Here is an 18,252-nt window from a genome sequence, read left to right as displayed (position 1 = left end):
CATAGTCCAGCTACTGCTGACTACTGCTCAAACTGTGAGGAAACTCCATCTGCAGAGTGAGCATTAAACCCAGGAGATGGAAAGAGTGGGGCAGTTGGAAAACATCTCAACTCTTCAGCAACAATGCATCTGGCACTCACACGAGTATCCTGGAGGGCCAAAAATGTCTGGAGAGCTGATCTTGGCTAAAAGCCCAAGTTAAGTCTATTTCTGACTTGATACAAAAGACCACCTAGACTTACAGCTACTGCAACCAGCTGGGTAGGTAGGAGCCAGAAGAGTTACTGCTGGCCTTTACACATCAATTAAAAACTTATCTTCCGTCTTTATTTAAAAGTTTCTTGGTATCTCAAATTCTGCCATGTACCACTCAACAGAGATCCAAATCAAAATGAACACTGTTTACAAGCAATAACCTCAGGAACTAAGACATGTAAATAACATGGAAATTAAACACTAACTACAAGGTCATTCCCCATAATGACTGTGAAAAGCAAGAATAATGGCCTCTATTTCAGAATTTAGCATTTCAGAATTCTAAGAATTCTCAAAAAGCACAAGATTAAAACCACTGTGACTTAGCAGCAACAAACCTTAAATATACAAACCACACTAATTTTCAAATACTTTATATTTCTTAGGACTTGTATTTAGTTCTTACAGGTAAAACTCAAGACAGATTTTTACTCACTGCCTTAACCTGTTCTGTATTATTAATATTGGCTGAGGATATTTAACTCATTAAAGTGTTTTTATTTCTATAAGGAATTTTTATTTCTATAAGCATTTTATTTCTATAAGGAAAAAGGATCTCAACTGAGAGGTAAATAAATGTTTACAAGTATGAAGCTGATAAAGCACAGACACACGAGGTTCTGCCCTTTAATGTAATACTGGGCTACAAAAGACTACAAATAGCCTATGTTTTACAAAGCTAATCTGTATTTATAATCCACAGGTCAAATTGATACTTATTGACTGTATTTTATATAAATAATATTTTAAAGGACTTAATAATAGCACAAAAATGTGTTATTTCCAGTAGGATTCATGTATTTTATCTGGAATGGCCTTCAAACAAAGTAAAAGAGCACCTGCACCTCTAAATACCATTTGTACCCAGAAAGTACAGCTGTACTTTTACTATTTTCTTTTTTAAAACCAAACCCCACTTCATGTAACAAGTGTAAAACAGTGTACAGACTTGCTTCACAAGCTGCCACCACCTAATCCAAGAACTAAATTTAGAAAAGCAGAGAGGGGAAAAACTATACTCAAAATTGTGATTTAAATGAGCTGCATCACATAATATTTGACCACACAGAGATTCATTTCATAGCCCTGGGTTATTTAAATGGAAGAAGGGAGGAGAAGGAGCCTTTCACTGCCCTACTGCTTTAAGTGAGTGGCATTGTATACACAGATTTAAACCACATCTCAGATGTACCCTAATCAGAAAACCAAATGTGTTACCTGCTTGTAGAGTTAATCATTATTTATCAGGACTGTTCAGACCTTTAGCTCAGCTTATGAGTAGTTACTCAAAATGCCAAAGCTTAGCACTGACAGTCAAGATTAACAGAAGGAGGAAAAAGGACTAGTAGTAACAAATGAAAGTGTCATTCACATGAGGTATATGACATTATCATATAATGGCAAAAACGAGGTTCTTAACTTTTTTGCATGTTACACACCTCTTCTTTTTTTTGCTTTTATTACCATTATTCATAAGAACAAGTGTACATTAAATTGAAGTCTTATTAAAGAATAGATAACCAAAACATAATTTTAAGCTTCTGTACAAGGGTAAAAACTCATATACTACCATCCTAGCAAAGTAAAGTTGTTTTAGCATGAAGATGCTCCATAAATGAATGTAAACTTGCCAAACCAGATTCTCCATTCCACGGAGGAAGGAGTCCCAGAAGCACTAACCAAGCTGACACTTGCTTTTGGTATCCTGGAATACTCCTTTCACAGCTGCTGCCATTTTGCTTCCCCAGATACAGATAAAAAAATTAAAAGAAATTCTCTTCTCTAACAAAGGGAACCAATTTGTAGCCCATTTCAACTTCTCAAAACATTTGGGATTTTGCATATGGACCTATTCATCTACTGGCCAAATGTAATGCAAACTTTCAGATCCTCAGAAACAAGAAATTAAAGTAACCTTATCATGCCAACCACAAACTGCAAGAAAATTTAAGCCATGTAAGAAGTGTACATAACTATACCTAACCACAAAGAGTTAACACAGGGAGTAAACTGAACATAAAGGGAAAGGCTACAAGAAGATTTAAAGTAGTAATGGATCCCAGTGACTAAACCACTGTAATTCAATAATTCCTAAGTAACATTTGCTACAGACCTTACATTCACTGTAAGCTATATTTATATATAACAACCTGGAATTTAATTCTATTTCAAGACAGTAAAAAAGCGTGACTTGCTTTGAAACACAAAACACAACAATAGAGACAAAAATGCTGAATGTACCTTGTATTTGGTCATGGTGCTAAAATGGTTGTTCCTGAAGAACACACAAAGCTCTCCCTCCTGGACAGCTGAAGTCAACTCACACAGTCCATGGTATGTCAATTGTGTAGCTGTGTTATTTAGGAACTGCTCAGCTACAAACCCTACAAAAGCAAAACATACTGTTATGTGTGTCTATTACACACTTGCTAATATAACACCTGGAAACAATAGTAGTATTTTTCCTACTTTCCCCCTACATCCCCATATTGCCACAAGCATTAGGGAACACATAAAAAGAGGGGACAAGTTTCAAAGTTTTAAAACCACAGCATTGCAAACAAAATTCCCATGTTCAGAAATGCTATATCCACTTCTAAAATTTCTCATATTTTCCCTTGTTGTAATGGAATATATAATTGATATTCTGATTTATAGGAGACAATACATAGCTAAGTTGAAATCTGAATGCTGCCACAATAAGGGAAATTCTTGCCAGCTTTTGACAAAGTGTATTGACTAGATCAAGAGCATGCATCAGAGAGTTGAGAAGACAAGCACAGTGCTGTGTGGCTGCTCAGGGAAAGCAGCTCAGCACACAGAATGCAGCTCTTCCCACTGGTATCTCTACTCAGCATCACCCACATGGAAAATACGTCACGTAGATTTGGCAGGGCACATACTTTGATAAATACAGGGAAACGTGACTTACCTTCACTAACCAGTTCACTGTTTTCTGACTGTTTACAAGAAATTATCTTCTCCACCAGCTGATTGTAACTGCAGTTACCAACTGCTTTTACTATGTCAGCAACCTGCAGCAGGAAGGAAAAACATGGAGGATTTATCTTTGAGAAGAACAGAACACAGCTGCAAGCCAGTGGCAATTATTAATAAGACAGTAAAAAATTCAATAAAGAGAGGATGTTATCCCCTTAAAAAATGTAGGCCAAAACATTTTAGCCCAGTGTTACACATTTTGCTATTTCAGATCCTGTTTTAAATCCTTCGGTTGACCCTTAGCATCAAAAGCTAAGGCATGAACATGACATTGTTGGATCAGCTGTGCCAGGGGAAGAGAACAGCAACTCTCACCAACAAGGCATGAAAAGAAAAACTCTTAGGCATTATTATTGCAGCCAAACTCACCAGTTTCCCACTCAGCAAACAATACCACTTTATTGTTTATTAAATAATATAATTAAAAATAAATTACATGTTTGCTAAAGATGCAGTTCTCTCCAACCAGTTCCACCATCCTCATTTCTCAATAGCAGTGACTAAGAAATCAGAATTAAAAAGAGGAGGAAAGTAACTTTGTATTCCTTCCAAGTGTTCTCTAATAAGCTTTCAAAAATGATGACTGGGACACTGTATCTGGGGCAACTTGCTACTTCCCTCAGAAAAACAATTCTCCTTTACAGAGTCATAGAAGGCTTTTAAAGTAGTTTGACTATAGACCCAGGCTCTGCAAAGTTCTTGCACTTAAAAACCACAGTCTGTATTCACTCAATTTTTCTGACTAGATTTAAAAACTTCATTACCGTTTTCATTATTGACTTGTTAAAATTCAGAAATACCTCCCCTCCCACCAATAACATTCAGGATAACATTTTTTAAATAATTGAAACAGAGTAAATTACCTGAGGGTCCACTAACCATCCATGGTACAAGGGGATATCAAGCAGATCAAACACTATGCATTCAGGTGTGTATTCAAATACTCGGACACCTGTGAACTTCACGTTGACATCCAGACCCGTCTGCAACTTATGCAGAATTGCCATTGCATCACTCATATTCTGACAACAGAAAGAAAAGAACAGAACAGATCACCCAACACAGCTTTGGACATTTGGTGGTTACTTTAGTAACCATTCATCATTTAGTACTCATCGACTTAATACTTAAAAAAAAATAATTCAAGGGGTAAATTACCTAAACAAATGTTTCAATGTACATTCAATTCACATACTGTGCCAGGAGATACATGAAATAAAAGAATCTCCCTCCAATCACCTCTTTTACACCCATAAACTACTTTTAGGCAGTTCTGGTTGCTTTTAGGTCTATTTCCCAAAGCCACAAGCCAGATGTTTGCAAGAAAACTGAATTATAAAGGAATCTTCAAGGGACTTTTCTTGAGGTTTCTTCTCCCCTTTTAAGCCTTCCCTTACAAGTCAGGCTGAAGTACTTGTCACTACATAATGAATGAACAGTAAGATCTACACAGACCCACTTGCCAACTCTAATTTCAGGGTTCAGTACTGAGAATCAGAGTCTTTAATTGTTCACTACTTTTTTTTCTTTAATAAAAACCCCATTTTCTATCTTATTTTGGGCATACCTTTAAATGGCCTGTAAATTCTACTGTTAAAACAAGTCATGAAAGTAGCACTTATTATAGTAGTGAACCCAATGGAATCCTAAGGAGAATTATCAAGTTACGAAGTTCCAATCACAGAAAGGAAAGATGAGCCAAAGAAAATGTGCTTTGTGGGACAGTTATCTTGAACCAACAGATGATAAAAATTCCTGACATGCAGGAAAAAGAATTTCCCACTAAGTGAGAAAAGTCCACAAGAATATGGTCAGAAAGTCTTGTGCAAAAGATTTGGGGAAACTGAGACACTTTGTTGTTTGTTTGGGGGTTTTTGGGTTTTGCAACATTCTGTTGTTTAAGAGAAATTCAGGCTTACAACAATGGGAAAACAGCATGACAAAGACCAGAAATGCAGATTAGACAGGAGATGGAGACAGCAAAGATTCACAGACTGAAACTACTGATGGTTAAAGACAGCTGCTTCTGCTGTCTTCTAATCAGAATCTGCACCATTGAGCATGGCTGCTACAAATGAGTTTTAATGCTTGTGGCCCTTTAACCACCCTGTTCTGTCAAGTTTCCATGAGCAGGAATGGAACAGCTCCCACTGCCTTACTACAAGTTGCTTCATCTTACTAACATTTTGCTGTCACAAGATTTAGAATTTAGCAAGATTTGGAAGTAATTCTCAAGACTGGCTTCACCTTTTAAGTTTTTATCAAAAGCAAACAAAGCCACCTTAACAAGAGCATGTCATTAGGAGGGGCCAGACATCAAATATGAAAACCTGTTTTGAAAGATATTTTGCCATAATCAAACTCTGCTGAATGAATAAGAAGTCCATAGTAAGTCAGCACTAGCCATCCACAAATTCAGGCCATACATCTACAGACAATAGCTGCATTTATTTTGTTAATGTTTACTTTGCAAACAAAGCAGGATTACATCAAACAGACCAGAAAACCACAGAAGTTTCTTGCTACAATTTCAACATTATCACTTCTACTTTAACTATTTCCGTACCTTCAAAGCAACTTAGAAGATTTCTAGAACAGGCTTCTTTGAAATTACATGGTTAAAAACTTCAGGTATGTGACATTTACGTTCTAAATCCATATATCTGAGCATAAGAAAGCTATAGAGGTTGTACTTTCACCAGGCATAATAGTTTTCATCACCCTCCTACAAGTTAATTATAGCTATAACATTCTACAACACAGAATTGTGTGGAAAAAAATAGCCAATTTCATTATTACAAAAGTAATTCCTATAATCTGATACAAATCAATCTCAAGTCACTCAATTTGGCTTTCAACACTGAATGAGAACAAGAAAAAATGACCTAAGAATAAAGAGAACTACCCTGAAACCTTATACCTATTAAAAATTCAAATTCATCTTTCCATGAGTAACCAAAAAACCAGCTATGACTACAGACAGAGGTCAGAAAATATATACTAAATCAACAATTTTTAAATCTAATAGCATTATCTTCAGTACAGGAAGAATTCTGTGATGACATATAAACAGTGGTCAGTGCAAATAACATTGCCTTTCATAACATGGGATCAACCTCTTTTTGTCCATCATGATTAAGAACACAGATCTCTCTTACTCAGTTTACATCCTCAGAAAAACTCTGGCAGGCACCACTGAACAGAGCAATTGAAGGACATGCAACACAAGACTTCAAAGAGCAACCCCCCTGTTACATACATACTTTTATTAGTACCTCTGTGTTACACTTCCTCAATAAAACCTGTTTTACTTCATTACTGTTATTTCATAACAGGGGAAAAAAAGAAGTGTCTTCTGTTAATAAATACTGAGTTTTTCTTCACTAATAGCACATATATAAAATTATTACTCAACATCAAGCCCATACAAAAACAAACTACAAACAATGGTCTGTATGGTTCTGGTTTTTAACAAGGTGACAAACCCTAGGTGAGAAAAGTAGTTTTAGTTTCTTCAGACATAAGTAACTCTGTTTTAGGAGCAGCTCCTTACCTGCTCATAATTAAGTCGCTGAATTTCAGATATCTCTTTAGGTTTTGCGTCAAGAATGTAGTCTCCTAAAAGAAAGCAAAAATGAAAATAAATGTATTCCACAATCAAAGCTTCAACATTTCTATTAATGTCTCTGACTGAAGCTGACTGATAATGAATACCACAACCGAAGTTTTCTACCAAATTAATGAGATCACATTGTTTTATAACCCAAATTATAATTATGGAGTAAAATATGAATATAAAAACTTAGTAAGATTATATTAAGATATAAAATTCAAATGGCCAACTGTTACTAAAGCAACATTTCATAATCTCTTGGGGTATAATACCAATCTCTTCAGTATTCAAAAACTAACCTCCCTCTGTGCCTCAGCTTAAAAATATAAGAAGGTCAAACTGTTCACAGTAAAGTATGCAATTCTGTACACATTTAAAAAGACAACCACTTATCCTGACTGATACTGTGAAAGTTTTGCCATGTTTTATACACCAGTAAATCTATAAAACTTGTTGTGCTGGTTTTGACTGGTATATAGTTAACTTTCTTCACAGTGGCTGGTGTGGGGCTGTGCTCTGGGTTTGTGCTGATAACACAGAGATGTTTTTGTTATTGCTCAGCAGGGCTCACTCAGAGCCAAGGCCCTTCCTCCTTTTCCCAGGGCCACAGGAGGCTGTGAGGAGACACAGCCAGGACAGGTGACCCCCACTGAGCACAGGGATGTTCTGTGCTCATCATGTGCCATCATGCCCAGTATATAAAGGGGGGGTAGAACGAAGAAGGGAACACTTGGAGTGCTGGATGGTGTTTTTCCTCCCAAGTCACCATGTGTGACAGGGTGCTGCTCTCCTGGGATGGCTGAACACTTGCCTGCCCGTGGGAAGCAGTGCATTAATTCCCTGTTTTGCTCTGCTTTCCCTATATTGAGTCTTTAACTCAGCCCACAGGTTTTCTGTTGTTTACCCTCCCCATTCTCTACCTGATCTCACTGGCAGGGGAGTGACCAAGGGGCTGCCTGGGCTTAAACCACAACACTTGTATTCCACCTTTGTCTACAATGCAAAGGTAATAAATTAGTTAATAGTTAATCAACACACTGAGGTTCAAGATTTATAACATCTTTAGAGACTAATACCCACTTTCCAGATTTTATTTCAATGTTTTTGTACTTATTCCTTGCTCCATTACTAAAGTCAGAAGAATATCATTATAAGTTTCCTAATTTATCCTCTTCTAACTTGAAAGTGGTTGAAGGCTGTTTTGTTGGTTTTGGCTTTTATTTTCAGCTGTAGAAGAACTGTAGAACTGCTAATCCTGTTGAGTGAAAAGGAACCTAAATAATTTGAACACTGTTTTATTATTCAATTTAGTAAGATAATTCCAGAAGCTAAAAATTCTTTCTTCAGAAAGAATACACATTTAGACAACTGGAATTATGTAGTGACTTCAGACAGTATTGTGTCATCAATGCAATTATAAGAAATGCTTAGACACAGGGAGCAAGATTTCTTAGTTTTTGGAGAAAATTATGTAGGCAACTTTTTTCTTCAACCAGAAGACTCAGCAATTTGCTTCTGAAAAGAACAAGCTATGTTCTTTACAAGCAAAAATAAAGAAAATATCGTAAGGGTTTTTTTCTCCTGCTTAAGAAAAATCAAACCCAGTCTACTAAGTTCAAACATTTTATATTTGTCAGGCTACAAGGGAAGGAAAAGTGGTACATACAGCTTAAGTATTATCACAACTGCACTTTTAACACCTGGATCATCAGGGTTATTAAAGTTCCAGCCGTGTCAGATACAAAAAGCTGCATTTTTGCTGAACACTGAATATGATACCAGAGTAGTGCCTGCAAATGAGACCCCAATCACTGTGAGGACTACATTAATTTTTCTTGTTATTTTAATTGGGTCATACTTCCAATGATTAAAGTTACTACAGACAATTAAAGACAGAGTTGACTTACTACATTCTGTCAACTACAATAAAACAACCCTGTAAGAGACATGAATAATTTTAAATCTGTCAATGTGTTGGTGCACTGAGCCATACCAATGGCATAACTAGATCAATCACTTTGGAAAGCAGTGCAGAAAACTTCTAAAAACAGTTAAGGAAAAGCATGAGTAACTGAATACTGTAAGTAGTTTTCTGGAATCAAATAAAAAGCTGAATAAAATAGTAAATACATGAAACAGCTCTATGTTGCCATGCACTACTAAGTACAACATACAAGTGGAAGTGATTTATTGCAATTACTAACCTAAGTATTCCATCAGCTGTTCAGCTGTTATGATTTCCATCATCGGTGGCAGTTTAATCTGTCAAAGAAAAGGTATATTCTCTTTAAAACACCACAATTTAAAAAGCATGGTATTTCTAGACAGAAGACCTCTGATTACATTTCCCTCACCAGTTTATAAGGCCATTAGCATACTGGACCTCTACTAAATAGCAGCCACAAGAAGAGATTAAAAAGGCACTTTGGTTTTTAGAGAAACCACATGCACACAGCACTTTCTCCCAGGTGCACATCTGCATAGTGCTCCCTTCTCCCACCAAAACATTTCTCCAGCAGCCCCTCCACTTCACAGGAACCCACTACACTCACTGCAGTGGCTCAACTACAAGCACTCAGAATTAACAGACTGGGAACTGTTAAGAAAACTGCCCTCGAGTCTTTGATTCCCTACCTTTATTAAAATTCTTAATTGAGTATTAAGAGATTAATTTTGAGTATTAGCTCAAAAAGTTCCTTTGTAGAAAGTCTCTAAAGGATCTAGTGTCAGTACTGCTGGGACAGGGAAGCCAAAGACTTGTGCAGGTACAAGGAAATGACCTCCCAGCCTCTCATCCCATGCTCACATTCCAAGGTTTAACCATTTGGTTTAACCCCACACAGAGCAGACCAGACACACAGAACTCTGTGGTGAATATTCTATTCCCCTCTTCCCTGATCTATTCCCACCATAATCCTGGGCTAAAACCAACCACCCTGGCAGAGCTAAAAGCTTCCTGCATTCTCATCTCTTCCAGCATCCTGGGTAAACACTTTGATTTACTGCAGGAAGAAAAGCAACAGGCAAAGCACAAACACATACAAGGACATGCTTCTGGCAATCTGAAGAAATACCACAGGAGGATATAGATATTAAACATAGTGAAATTTTTCTCCACATAAATGTGAATTTTATTTTTCTAGAGTTTGGGGTTGGCTTGTCTTGGGGTTGATTTTTAAGCTCTCTTCAGTTTTTAATTTTCTCATCCTATCTCCCTCCAACATCTTGCCATTCAAAGTCTACAAGAGGTATTTATTCTATCAGGAATTTTTTAATCACGTCCCTCAATACTGATCACTGCTGTCCTTGACACATATAGAAAGACATGACATAAGACTGTTAACTCATGGTTGAGATTTAATAGGTTCCACCTACTTTTCTGGTTTGTGGAGAAGGGAGAAGTAGAAAACCAGGAGATGGAAGAGCAATCTACATAAAGCCTTTGATGCAGCCCCCCAAACTCAAATATACAGTATAGCAACACACCACTTTGTTCACATTGTGATGGAGAGGGTTTTCAGTATGAAAACTGAGCTATTTCAATAACTTTGCAGGGAAAATGAGGTGTGATTTGGCTACATCTGTCTTATCAATTTTAATTATATTTGACAAAAGGTAAATGTGTTAAATATATGTAGTCATAAGAAATTTCATTACATGTGGAAGAAGAAAGAGACCCAAGTTTATATGGCTTTCTTATTTATACTCTAAGAAATATGTCTCTGCTTGGGTTAGAGCTGACATTTGCCACACATTGATCAACCCAGAGATGGTGGGCTTATAAGGAAACTGGTTGTACTGGGATCTGGGAAAGGAATTAAAGAAGAAAAATCAGGCATGCTTGGGTACATGGTTCTTTGAAAATATTAAATGAATGCCAACTGATTGTAACCTACAGAGCTCTCCAACTCTCCAACTCTAAAGCTCAATTACATAGCTTACCTCCATTTAAGCTCTATGTATAGAGCTTAAAATAGCACAACATATTATTCATATCACTGGTTAACAAATGGAACTTTCCCTCACAACTGTAAAGCTAACCATTTATTTTTTTACTGCAGAAAAAGCAAAGTGGTTTTACTCATATTTCCAGGATCTCTCAAAGCTGGATATTTTAGCAAGCTACCTCTCAAAATTAACTGCTTGATTAAATGCTAAGCAAAGTTAATTGGTTACTTCATGGCATAATTTTAGGGCTGGCATGCATAGTGGGACCTTGATCACACCTTTAAAGTGGGCTAATGGGGTTCCAACACATTTTAAGTACTGCTGAACAGAGCTGACTTAGGGATATACAGAGAACATGACATTTCCCAGCTGTTCAGAGCTTCACTGCAAGCACTTAAGCAACAGGAAATGCACAGTGAAGAGGAAATGGGAGAGAAAAATACCTTAGGAATTAAGGGAGGGAGAGCAAAACATCATACAGAACCACAGTCATTATCCAGATAAATCAACAGAAGAAAACAATGTAAGCAACAGTAGTAGAAGCTGCTGTTGTCCATAACAAACTATTATTTTGAGGGACACATTCTCGCAATAGGTTTCAATGTTTAGTTGCTAGATTTCACATCAATTCCACATTTTAGGAAAAATGCATTTCCTCAACTCCCACCCACTTCCTGTACCCCTCTATTGCAGTTTCCTGGTCCTTTGCTCTGATGGCTCTTTCTAACTCTAGCTACATTTTACTTCCTACACTCAGGAGTGGGAAACTTAGTCCTTCTCACACAACTGTGGCATGTCGTACAGTTCAGTCATACTTTAATTAAAAGACAAGAGTGGTGAACAAATTTTCATATGGAGCAGATTGTCTAATAAAACTTACGCAGTTTGCATGAATTAGACTATAAACCCCAAAACTACATAATACTAATTTTCCACTATATTCTTCCACATTACAGAAGGGCTTAAAAAAAAATAAGCGATATAGTCATGCACAGAGGATAACACTTCTGAAAATACTATGAATATCAAAAGGGTCCAAGAAAATTTCTAATGGCTTATATAATAAGTCTTACATAAGACTTAAAGTCTCAAAACATGTTTATCTAAAACATGCAACTCCTCTGAACACAGTGCTCCAGAGAGGTATGGGTAGCTTCAAGCAGCTTTGACAAAAAACAATTAATATTCTCTGCAAATCAGTGCCCCTGGCCTGGCAGGAACAGCTTCATGAACCTATGAGAGGTCAGCGTGTGCTCCACTCCATTTCCTCAGTGTCTGCCTTTAGCCAGGTCACCTCCAGCCCCCGGGAGTGGGCTCGTTGCTGTGCTGGGCACGGCTCCAGCTGCACCTGCGGGCTCAGCTCATCCCACAGGTGCCGGAGGAAGGGAGGCTGCCAAGCCCCGCTGAGCAATCTGTGCCAGCTCCGGCCGGGCAGAGCGGCAGCGCCAGGGACAGCGCATCACGAGTGAGCGAAGGGCCAGGGCCGGCCCCCAGCGCAGGCAGCGCCACGGCAGCCCCTGAGCGAGGAGTGGGGATCAGCGAGAGGGAGGGAGCTCTCTGCGCTCAGCTCCTCCCAAAAGCGCCATTCTAATGAAAACATAACCTTAAGAATTTCTAAGTAGATTTTTTTACTCTACTTCTTATCTGAACAGTCAGTTTGGCTACATCTAAGCAAGAAAATGGTTATATAACATTTACTTACATAATTGTTATGATACCTAAATAGGTAATTCGTACAGTTCTAAAAGTTTCCAAAATTTTAGTAGAACTAGGTGTGTAGGGAACACAGTCCCTTCCATTTGTTGAGAGGATTATGACACAAAAAACTTTCAAAGGCATTTTCAAATATGCAATATCACTGTTCTCCTACATAAGGACACGCACTTCTCAAGACAATATTAATATTATTTATACTCTAATTGTATAATGTTTTCCCTTTGCTTATTTTATGTTTCACAATCTTCCCTGGACATTTCAGATATGTAATGCAACATGTTAAGATTCACAGCATTCTTCAGGTACAAGACATCACATCCTACCTAAGAAGCACAGAGCAGAATCACATGGCACTCTCACTAAGCTTTCAGCGTCTGATGATTGCCACATTCCCCCCGCCCCATATTACATTTAATGAAATGCCAGAAGTTATCAGAAAGTGTTGCATGAACTACATCTAACAAAGATCCTAAAAGGCACTCAGAAAAGCCAACTTTGCATTGCTAAGCTTAACCACATAGTGAGCCACAGGCCTGAGCTAAAACTGAGCAGCCTCCAGATTTAAATAAGCTGAAAAACAGCATGCTACACTATCCTACATCAGAGGACACAACTCATGCTTGCACATACATTTAAAAACGCTTGTTTCAATCTCTACTTCTGCTTCATTTCCATCACACAAGTCTAAGTGGTTATGACACTGTTTTGCACAACAGCTGTTCTGCACCACAACTGCTTTTCCAAGTTGATATCATGCTTTTGTTTTTCTTCTTACAACATTTCTCTAACACTCCTGTAGCAGAGCTCCTTGGCTCTCCCTCCTATAAGCTAAACTGCAAGCTACACTTAGACAGGCAGACTGCAAAAACACTTCAAAAGAAAAGTAATTTCATAATTTTAATATTTAAAATACAGCTTCTGCAATCTGTCACCTCAAAGTTTTCTGTATCCTTTGAAAGTGGTGGATAAAAGAGAGGCAGCAGTTTTATCACAAGCTTAGTTTCAAAACCTGGTATTTTCAAAATGGAATTTGAACAGTCACAGTGGGTGCTACTATTTCAGAATTTCCAAAACCCCAACTGCCAAACCAGTACTGCACTTAAGCTGGCTGAGACCAGATCTATCCACAGGATGACCAGAACTCTCAACCCTGTCAGGAAAGAGTTCCAAAAAGGAAAAATGGTGGCTGATAAAGGGAATAGAACCCAAGGTGTAACTGTTTAACTTGTTATTCCCTGTTGTGAGTCTGTTTCTCCTCCTCATCTCCTTCTTGTGCTCTTTTTTCCCCATTACATGTAGCTTCTTTTCACCTAATATGCACTATGGTATTCTCAGTCTACTTTTGCCTATTTTCATCTTTCAGTCTGCCTTCTTGTTCCCAAATTATGATTACTTGACCCAGCCTGGTGTTCATGTTGGTTCAGGAGGAGTGAGGAGGTGGAAGTCCATCCTCAGCCCTCACATGTGGCAAGCTGCTGTCAGTGATGTACAGATGAGCTGCCACCCCAACCACTGTGAAGGTGGTTCTTGATTATGAACTGGGGAAAAGAAAGGCCAATTTGTAGAGGCAGTAATTAGGAAAATCAATTACAAGCAACTACAATATATAACCAAATAACAGGAAAACCCTCAAGCCTATAAATAATAACTTGTGATGACAGTTTCACCAGTTTAGCTGCTTGTCTGCAACTCATGTAAATTCTGCTGAGGTTTTACATAGACAGAACTATAGAAAACTTCCTGTAATCTGAGCAATAAGAAACAGTAGGGCATTCCCAAGGGGTATTTTGGTTTTTGCCTATTTATAAAACTGGGTATTACCTTAATTCTCACTAATGTAATATTTGATCCCAGCAGAATGTCAGTTCAAATTCTGGTTGGAGAACGGCAGCAAAGGGAGAAGGAAAAATGTTAAGAACAAAACCTCCAAAAACTTGAATTCAAACAACAGGACCAGTGCTGTCCCATTTACATCTTTCATTAAATCAAAGATTAAAAAAGAAGATCCTGTAACTAACAGTTTCTTTTAAAATGTCCCCCCCAAAATGATAAGGAATGGCAAGTTTTTCAAGCCACCCCCAGATGCTAAAGAGAGAGCACAGAAAGCAAGTGTTCAATACTGAAGCCTGTGACAACATTCACACCCCCTTGAGGATGGCAGAACCTACATAAGGCAGTACCTTGAAGTCACACCCAACTTCCCTCTACTGCTTTTACTGATGCTTAAATACCTGGAGTTTTCTTTCTGATGTCTAAGCTATTCTGCTCAGAAAAAGATGTAGAAATTGTAACTCAACCAAGAGCCTTAATCCTCTTCAGTTACCTGCATCTAAACAAATTTCTTCTCATAGTTCCATTTTGACCTTTTCCTAAGTCACCTGTCACACTGCAAACAATATCTTACTCTTCCAATACCAAATTTCTTCCCCTTGCTACTACAAGATAAAAGCTATTCCTGTGAAGCTTTCCTATTTCAGGACTCTGTTCTATCAGTTCTTCAGTCTTCCGGGGCTGAATTGCCAGCATTTCCTGAGACGTGCCCCTCATCCTTGTTTTGCAATGCACTCAACCTTACAGCTTTCCTCCAACAGATACTCCTTTCACAGAGACATGTTAATAACTACATTATGGCTTAGATTTTAATTACTTAAAAGCTTGGGAAGAAAACTACTTTAAGACTACGGGAAGTCCACATGCACAATGGCCATAGAGAACAAGAACTTCCAGGTCTCAGAGCTGCACTTGATCACTACCTGATTTATTAATTAATTTAAATACAATCTATACTGCATAACTGTATGAATGTGTCCCTATTACTCAGGCAGCTACTTGTACAAATCAGTATTCTGTACAATTCTGCATTTTGTACATCTCCACATACGCTTTATTATATGAAACTAACCTATTTTCCAAAAATATCACTTATGTGCTCAGTGCTATAAATAGTAATCTTTACTTACTAGAAACCTGTACACATCAGTAAGCTATTATACGTTATATATTGTTCAAGTTAGTAAATATCATGGAGATATTTTATTTCTGTTTTAGGACAACGAAGTAAGCCTATATATGACAGCAGCATCTAAGTAGTATACTGGCAACATACTGCACGGCAGTATTTGTTTTCCAAGTTCTGTATGTGAGACATGTGCTTAACAGCAGAAATAAGCCTGACATATTTACTGAAAGAATCGGAGAATGGTTGGGGTTGAAAGAGACCTGAAAGATCATCAGGTTCTAGACGCTCTGCCATGGATAGGGCCACCTTTTACTAAACCACGTTGCCCAGAGACCGAACAAGCCTGGCCTTGGACACTGGTAGGGATGGGGCATCCACAGATTCCCTGGGCAACCTGCGCCAGTGCCTCATCACGCTCACGGGGCAGAATTTTTTCCTTGTATCTAAACTTGCCCCCTGCTTGTTTAAAGCCATTCCCCCTTGTCCTATCGCCACATGCCCTTGTCAGAAGTTCCTCTCCAGCGTTCTCGACAACGTCCTTGTCCCAACCAGCACAAACTTCCCGCGGTGCCCTCACGCCGCGATGGCTCGGGAGCCGCGAACGCCGTCGGCGCCACACGAGCCGCCCGAGCGGCACCGCCCGCCCGGCCCCGCCATGGCGCCCGCCCGCCCCGTACCTTCCAGGCCAGGAGCAGCACGTTCATGATGGCCAGCAACGGGCAGGGGCCGTTCTCGTTCTGGGTGATGACGGGCGTGTTCTCCTCCTTCCAGCGGACCCACTTGATGTGATAGACCGACTGGCCCGGGAAGCGTTCCTTGGAAGCGGAGAGGAGCTGGGAGCCCGCCGCCGGCCTGTCCCCTTCGGGCTCCGGGGCCGGGCCCCCCGAGGAGGCCCCCGCCACCACCGCCTCGTCGGCGTCGCTGTTGAGCTCGGAGCTGCTCGGGCAGCAGGAGTGCAGGTTGGAGAAGGACTCCAGCGAGTCCAGGCTGCGGGACTCCTCCCCCGGCGGGCTGGGAGCGCCGCTGCTCCCAGAGCCGGCTCCCGCGGGACCGCTCTCCGAGGCGGGAGCCGCTCCGGGACTCTCCGGCCCCGCCAGCCCCGCGCCTTCCGCCGCCGCAGCTCCCTCCACGGCCCGGGAGGGGGACGCGGACTGAGGGGCCGCGGCGGGAGCGGGGGCCGGCGGAGGGGAAGGGCTGCGCCGTCCGCCGCCCTCCTCGGCCTCCCTGCAGCCGCCCTCGCCCGCCGCCACCTCTCCCAGGCGGAGCCGGCTGGCAGCGCCCCCGCCGCCCGTCTGCAGCGAGCCCGGGGGCGGCGGGGGCTGCGCCAGGCTCTCCATGCCTGGCCCGGCCGCTCCGCTCTCTATTGGCACCGCAGCGGCTGCGCCTCCGCCCGCAACGCCCGCGACGCCATCACAGCAGCGGCGGCAGCTCCGCCCCGCCGGGGACGTGCGGGCGGGGGGGGAGCGGCCGCGGGTCACGGCGGGGCCCGGGGCGGGGGGGCCCCGGGGCGGGGCGGGGCGGGCCGCGGGAAGGGGAGGGAAACAGGTGAGTCCGGCTCTCCCGAGTGTTCTCGGCGCTTTTCCTTGCGGTTTCTTAGACACTCGTACTATAAAAAATACGGCTGTGGCGAGTATAATAGATAACTTGAACAATTTGATTGTGAAGACTAATTGAAAGAGACGAAATTTGGGGTAGGTATTAGGAAAGTTTTCTTTACTGTGAGGGTAGTGAGGCACTGGCACAGGTTGCATAGAGAGGCTGGACATGCCCCATCCCTGGAAGCGTTCAAGTCCCGGTTGGACAAGGTCTTGAGCAACCTGGTTTGGTGGGAGTCGTCCCCGTCCATGGCAGGAGGCTGGAACTGAATGTTCCTTAAGATCCATTCCAACCCTTTAACATTCTGTGATTCTGTAAGATTTAATGTGGGTGTATTACTCAGACTTTACCCCAAGGAACCTCTCCTCTCCCTAAAGAAATCTTCAGCTTTTAATAACAAATTTTAAATACTCTTGGGATAATAAGGATTTATCCTGTCATTTTATTCTCAGCAGGTCTCTAATTTGAAGTCTGTAAACACTTGCATCAGCTTCTGCAGCCTTACCTGAGGTACATTAACTGTAATTTTACATTCTATGTGCATTTCCATAACACCTTCTCTTACCTGTATCAGTGACAGATAGAAGTTTTTTATTCTGACACGACAATAGGAATGGAAAAGCACAAATATAAAGGGCTGACAGTAAACTGAGAAACTTGACACAAACTCTAATATAAAAAATAAATCTTTGAGATGGCACAGTTGATAGAAGAATCAGCATAAGGACAAACAAAAGAGGAAACATTTTGCTCAGATGTCTCACATTTATATTTCTACGGGAAGATTTTCCTGTACCCTTGAATTGTGAAGAGACAGTCTCAGAATGACAAGTCCCTGTTCAGTAGGGACACTGCAACTCTTCAAACATGTAGAGCATCGGGAGAAGCTGGTGATGTAAAATAAAACTCTGAAAGTACGTAAATTAGTTTGTGCAAAGAAACAATGTGTCTCTGGTAAGGGGATGAAGGAAACCAGAGCAAAACTCTAAAAGTGAATTAGTTCTCTGCAAGGAAAAGCCATGTATGGGGTGAGTGGACAAAGGACAGCAGCCCGTGCGGTCCGTCGGTCTGTCCGTACTCCGGTGCGGGGAAGGCTGCGTAGCGCCGGCCCCGGAAGCGGCGGGGAGGGAGGCCCCGCCCCTCCTGCGGGCCCGCCCCAGGGCAT

General features: G+C 40.6%; 1 protein-coding gene across 4 annotated transcripts in view; it reads right to left on the bottom strand.

Annotated features, from left to right (window-relative positions):
• The window catches only part of MINDY2 (MINDY lysine 48 deubiquitinase 2), a 32,644-nt gene extending 15,255 nt beyond the window's left edge, over positions 1-17,389 (bottom strand). For all 4 annotated transcript variants that reach the window (XR_008535075.2, XR_008535076.2, XM_054642436.2 and 1 more), the window contains exons 1-6: positions 16,169-17,389; positions 9,073-9,130; positions 6,809-6,873; positions 4,119-4,277; positions 3,188-3,290; positions 2,497-2,639 (exon numbers count right to left, since the gene is read on the bottom strand). Coding sequence is in view for 2 of the 4 variants with exons in the window: in XM_054642436.2 (XP_054498411.2) it covers positions 2,497-2,639; positions 3,188-3,290; positions 4,119-4,277; positions 6,809-6,873; positions 9,073-9,130; positions 16,169-17,374 (1,734 nt within the window). In the remaining 2 variants the exon portion in view is untranslated. The remainder of the gene's footprint in view (positions 1-2,496; positions 2,640-3,187; positions 3,291-4,118; positions 4,278-6,808; positions 6,874-9,072; positions 9,131-16,168) is intronic.
• Between the last annotated feature and the right edge of the window lie 863 nt (positions 17,390-18,252).

This window comes from Agelaius phoeniceus, chromosome 13 (assembly GCF_051311805.1).
Source record: "Agelaius phoeniceus isolate bAgePho1 chromosome 13, bAgePho1.hap1, whole genome shotgun sequence".
NCBI classification, from domain to species: Eukaryota; Metazoa; Chordata; class Aves; order Passeriformes; family Icteridae; genus Agelaius; species Agelaius phoeniceus.
This window is presented reverse-complemented; position numbering and strand designations above follow the sequence as displayed.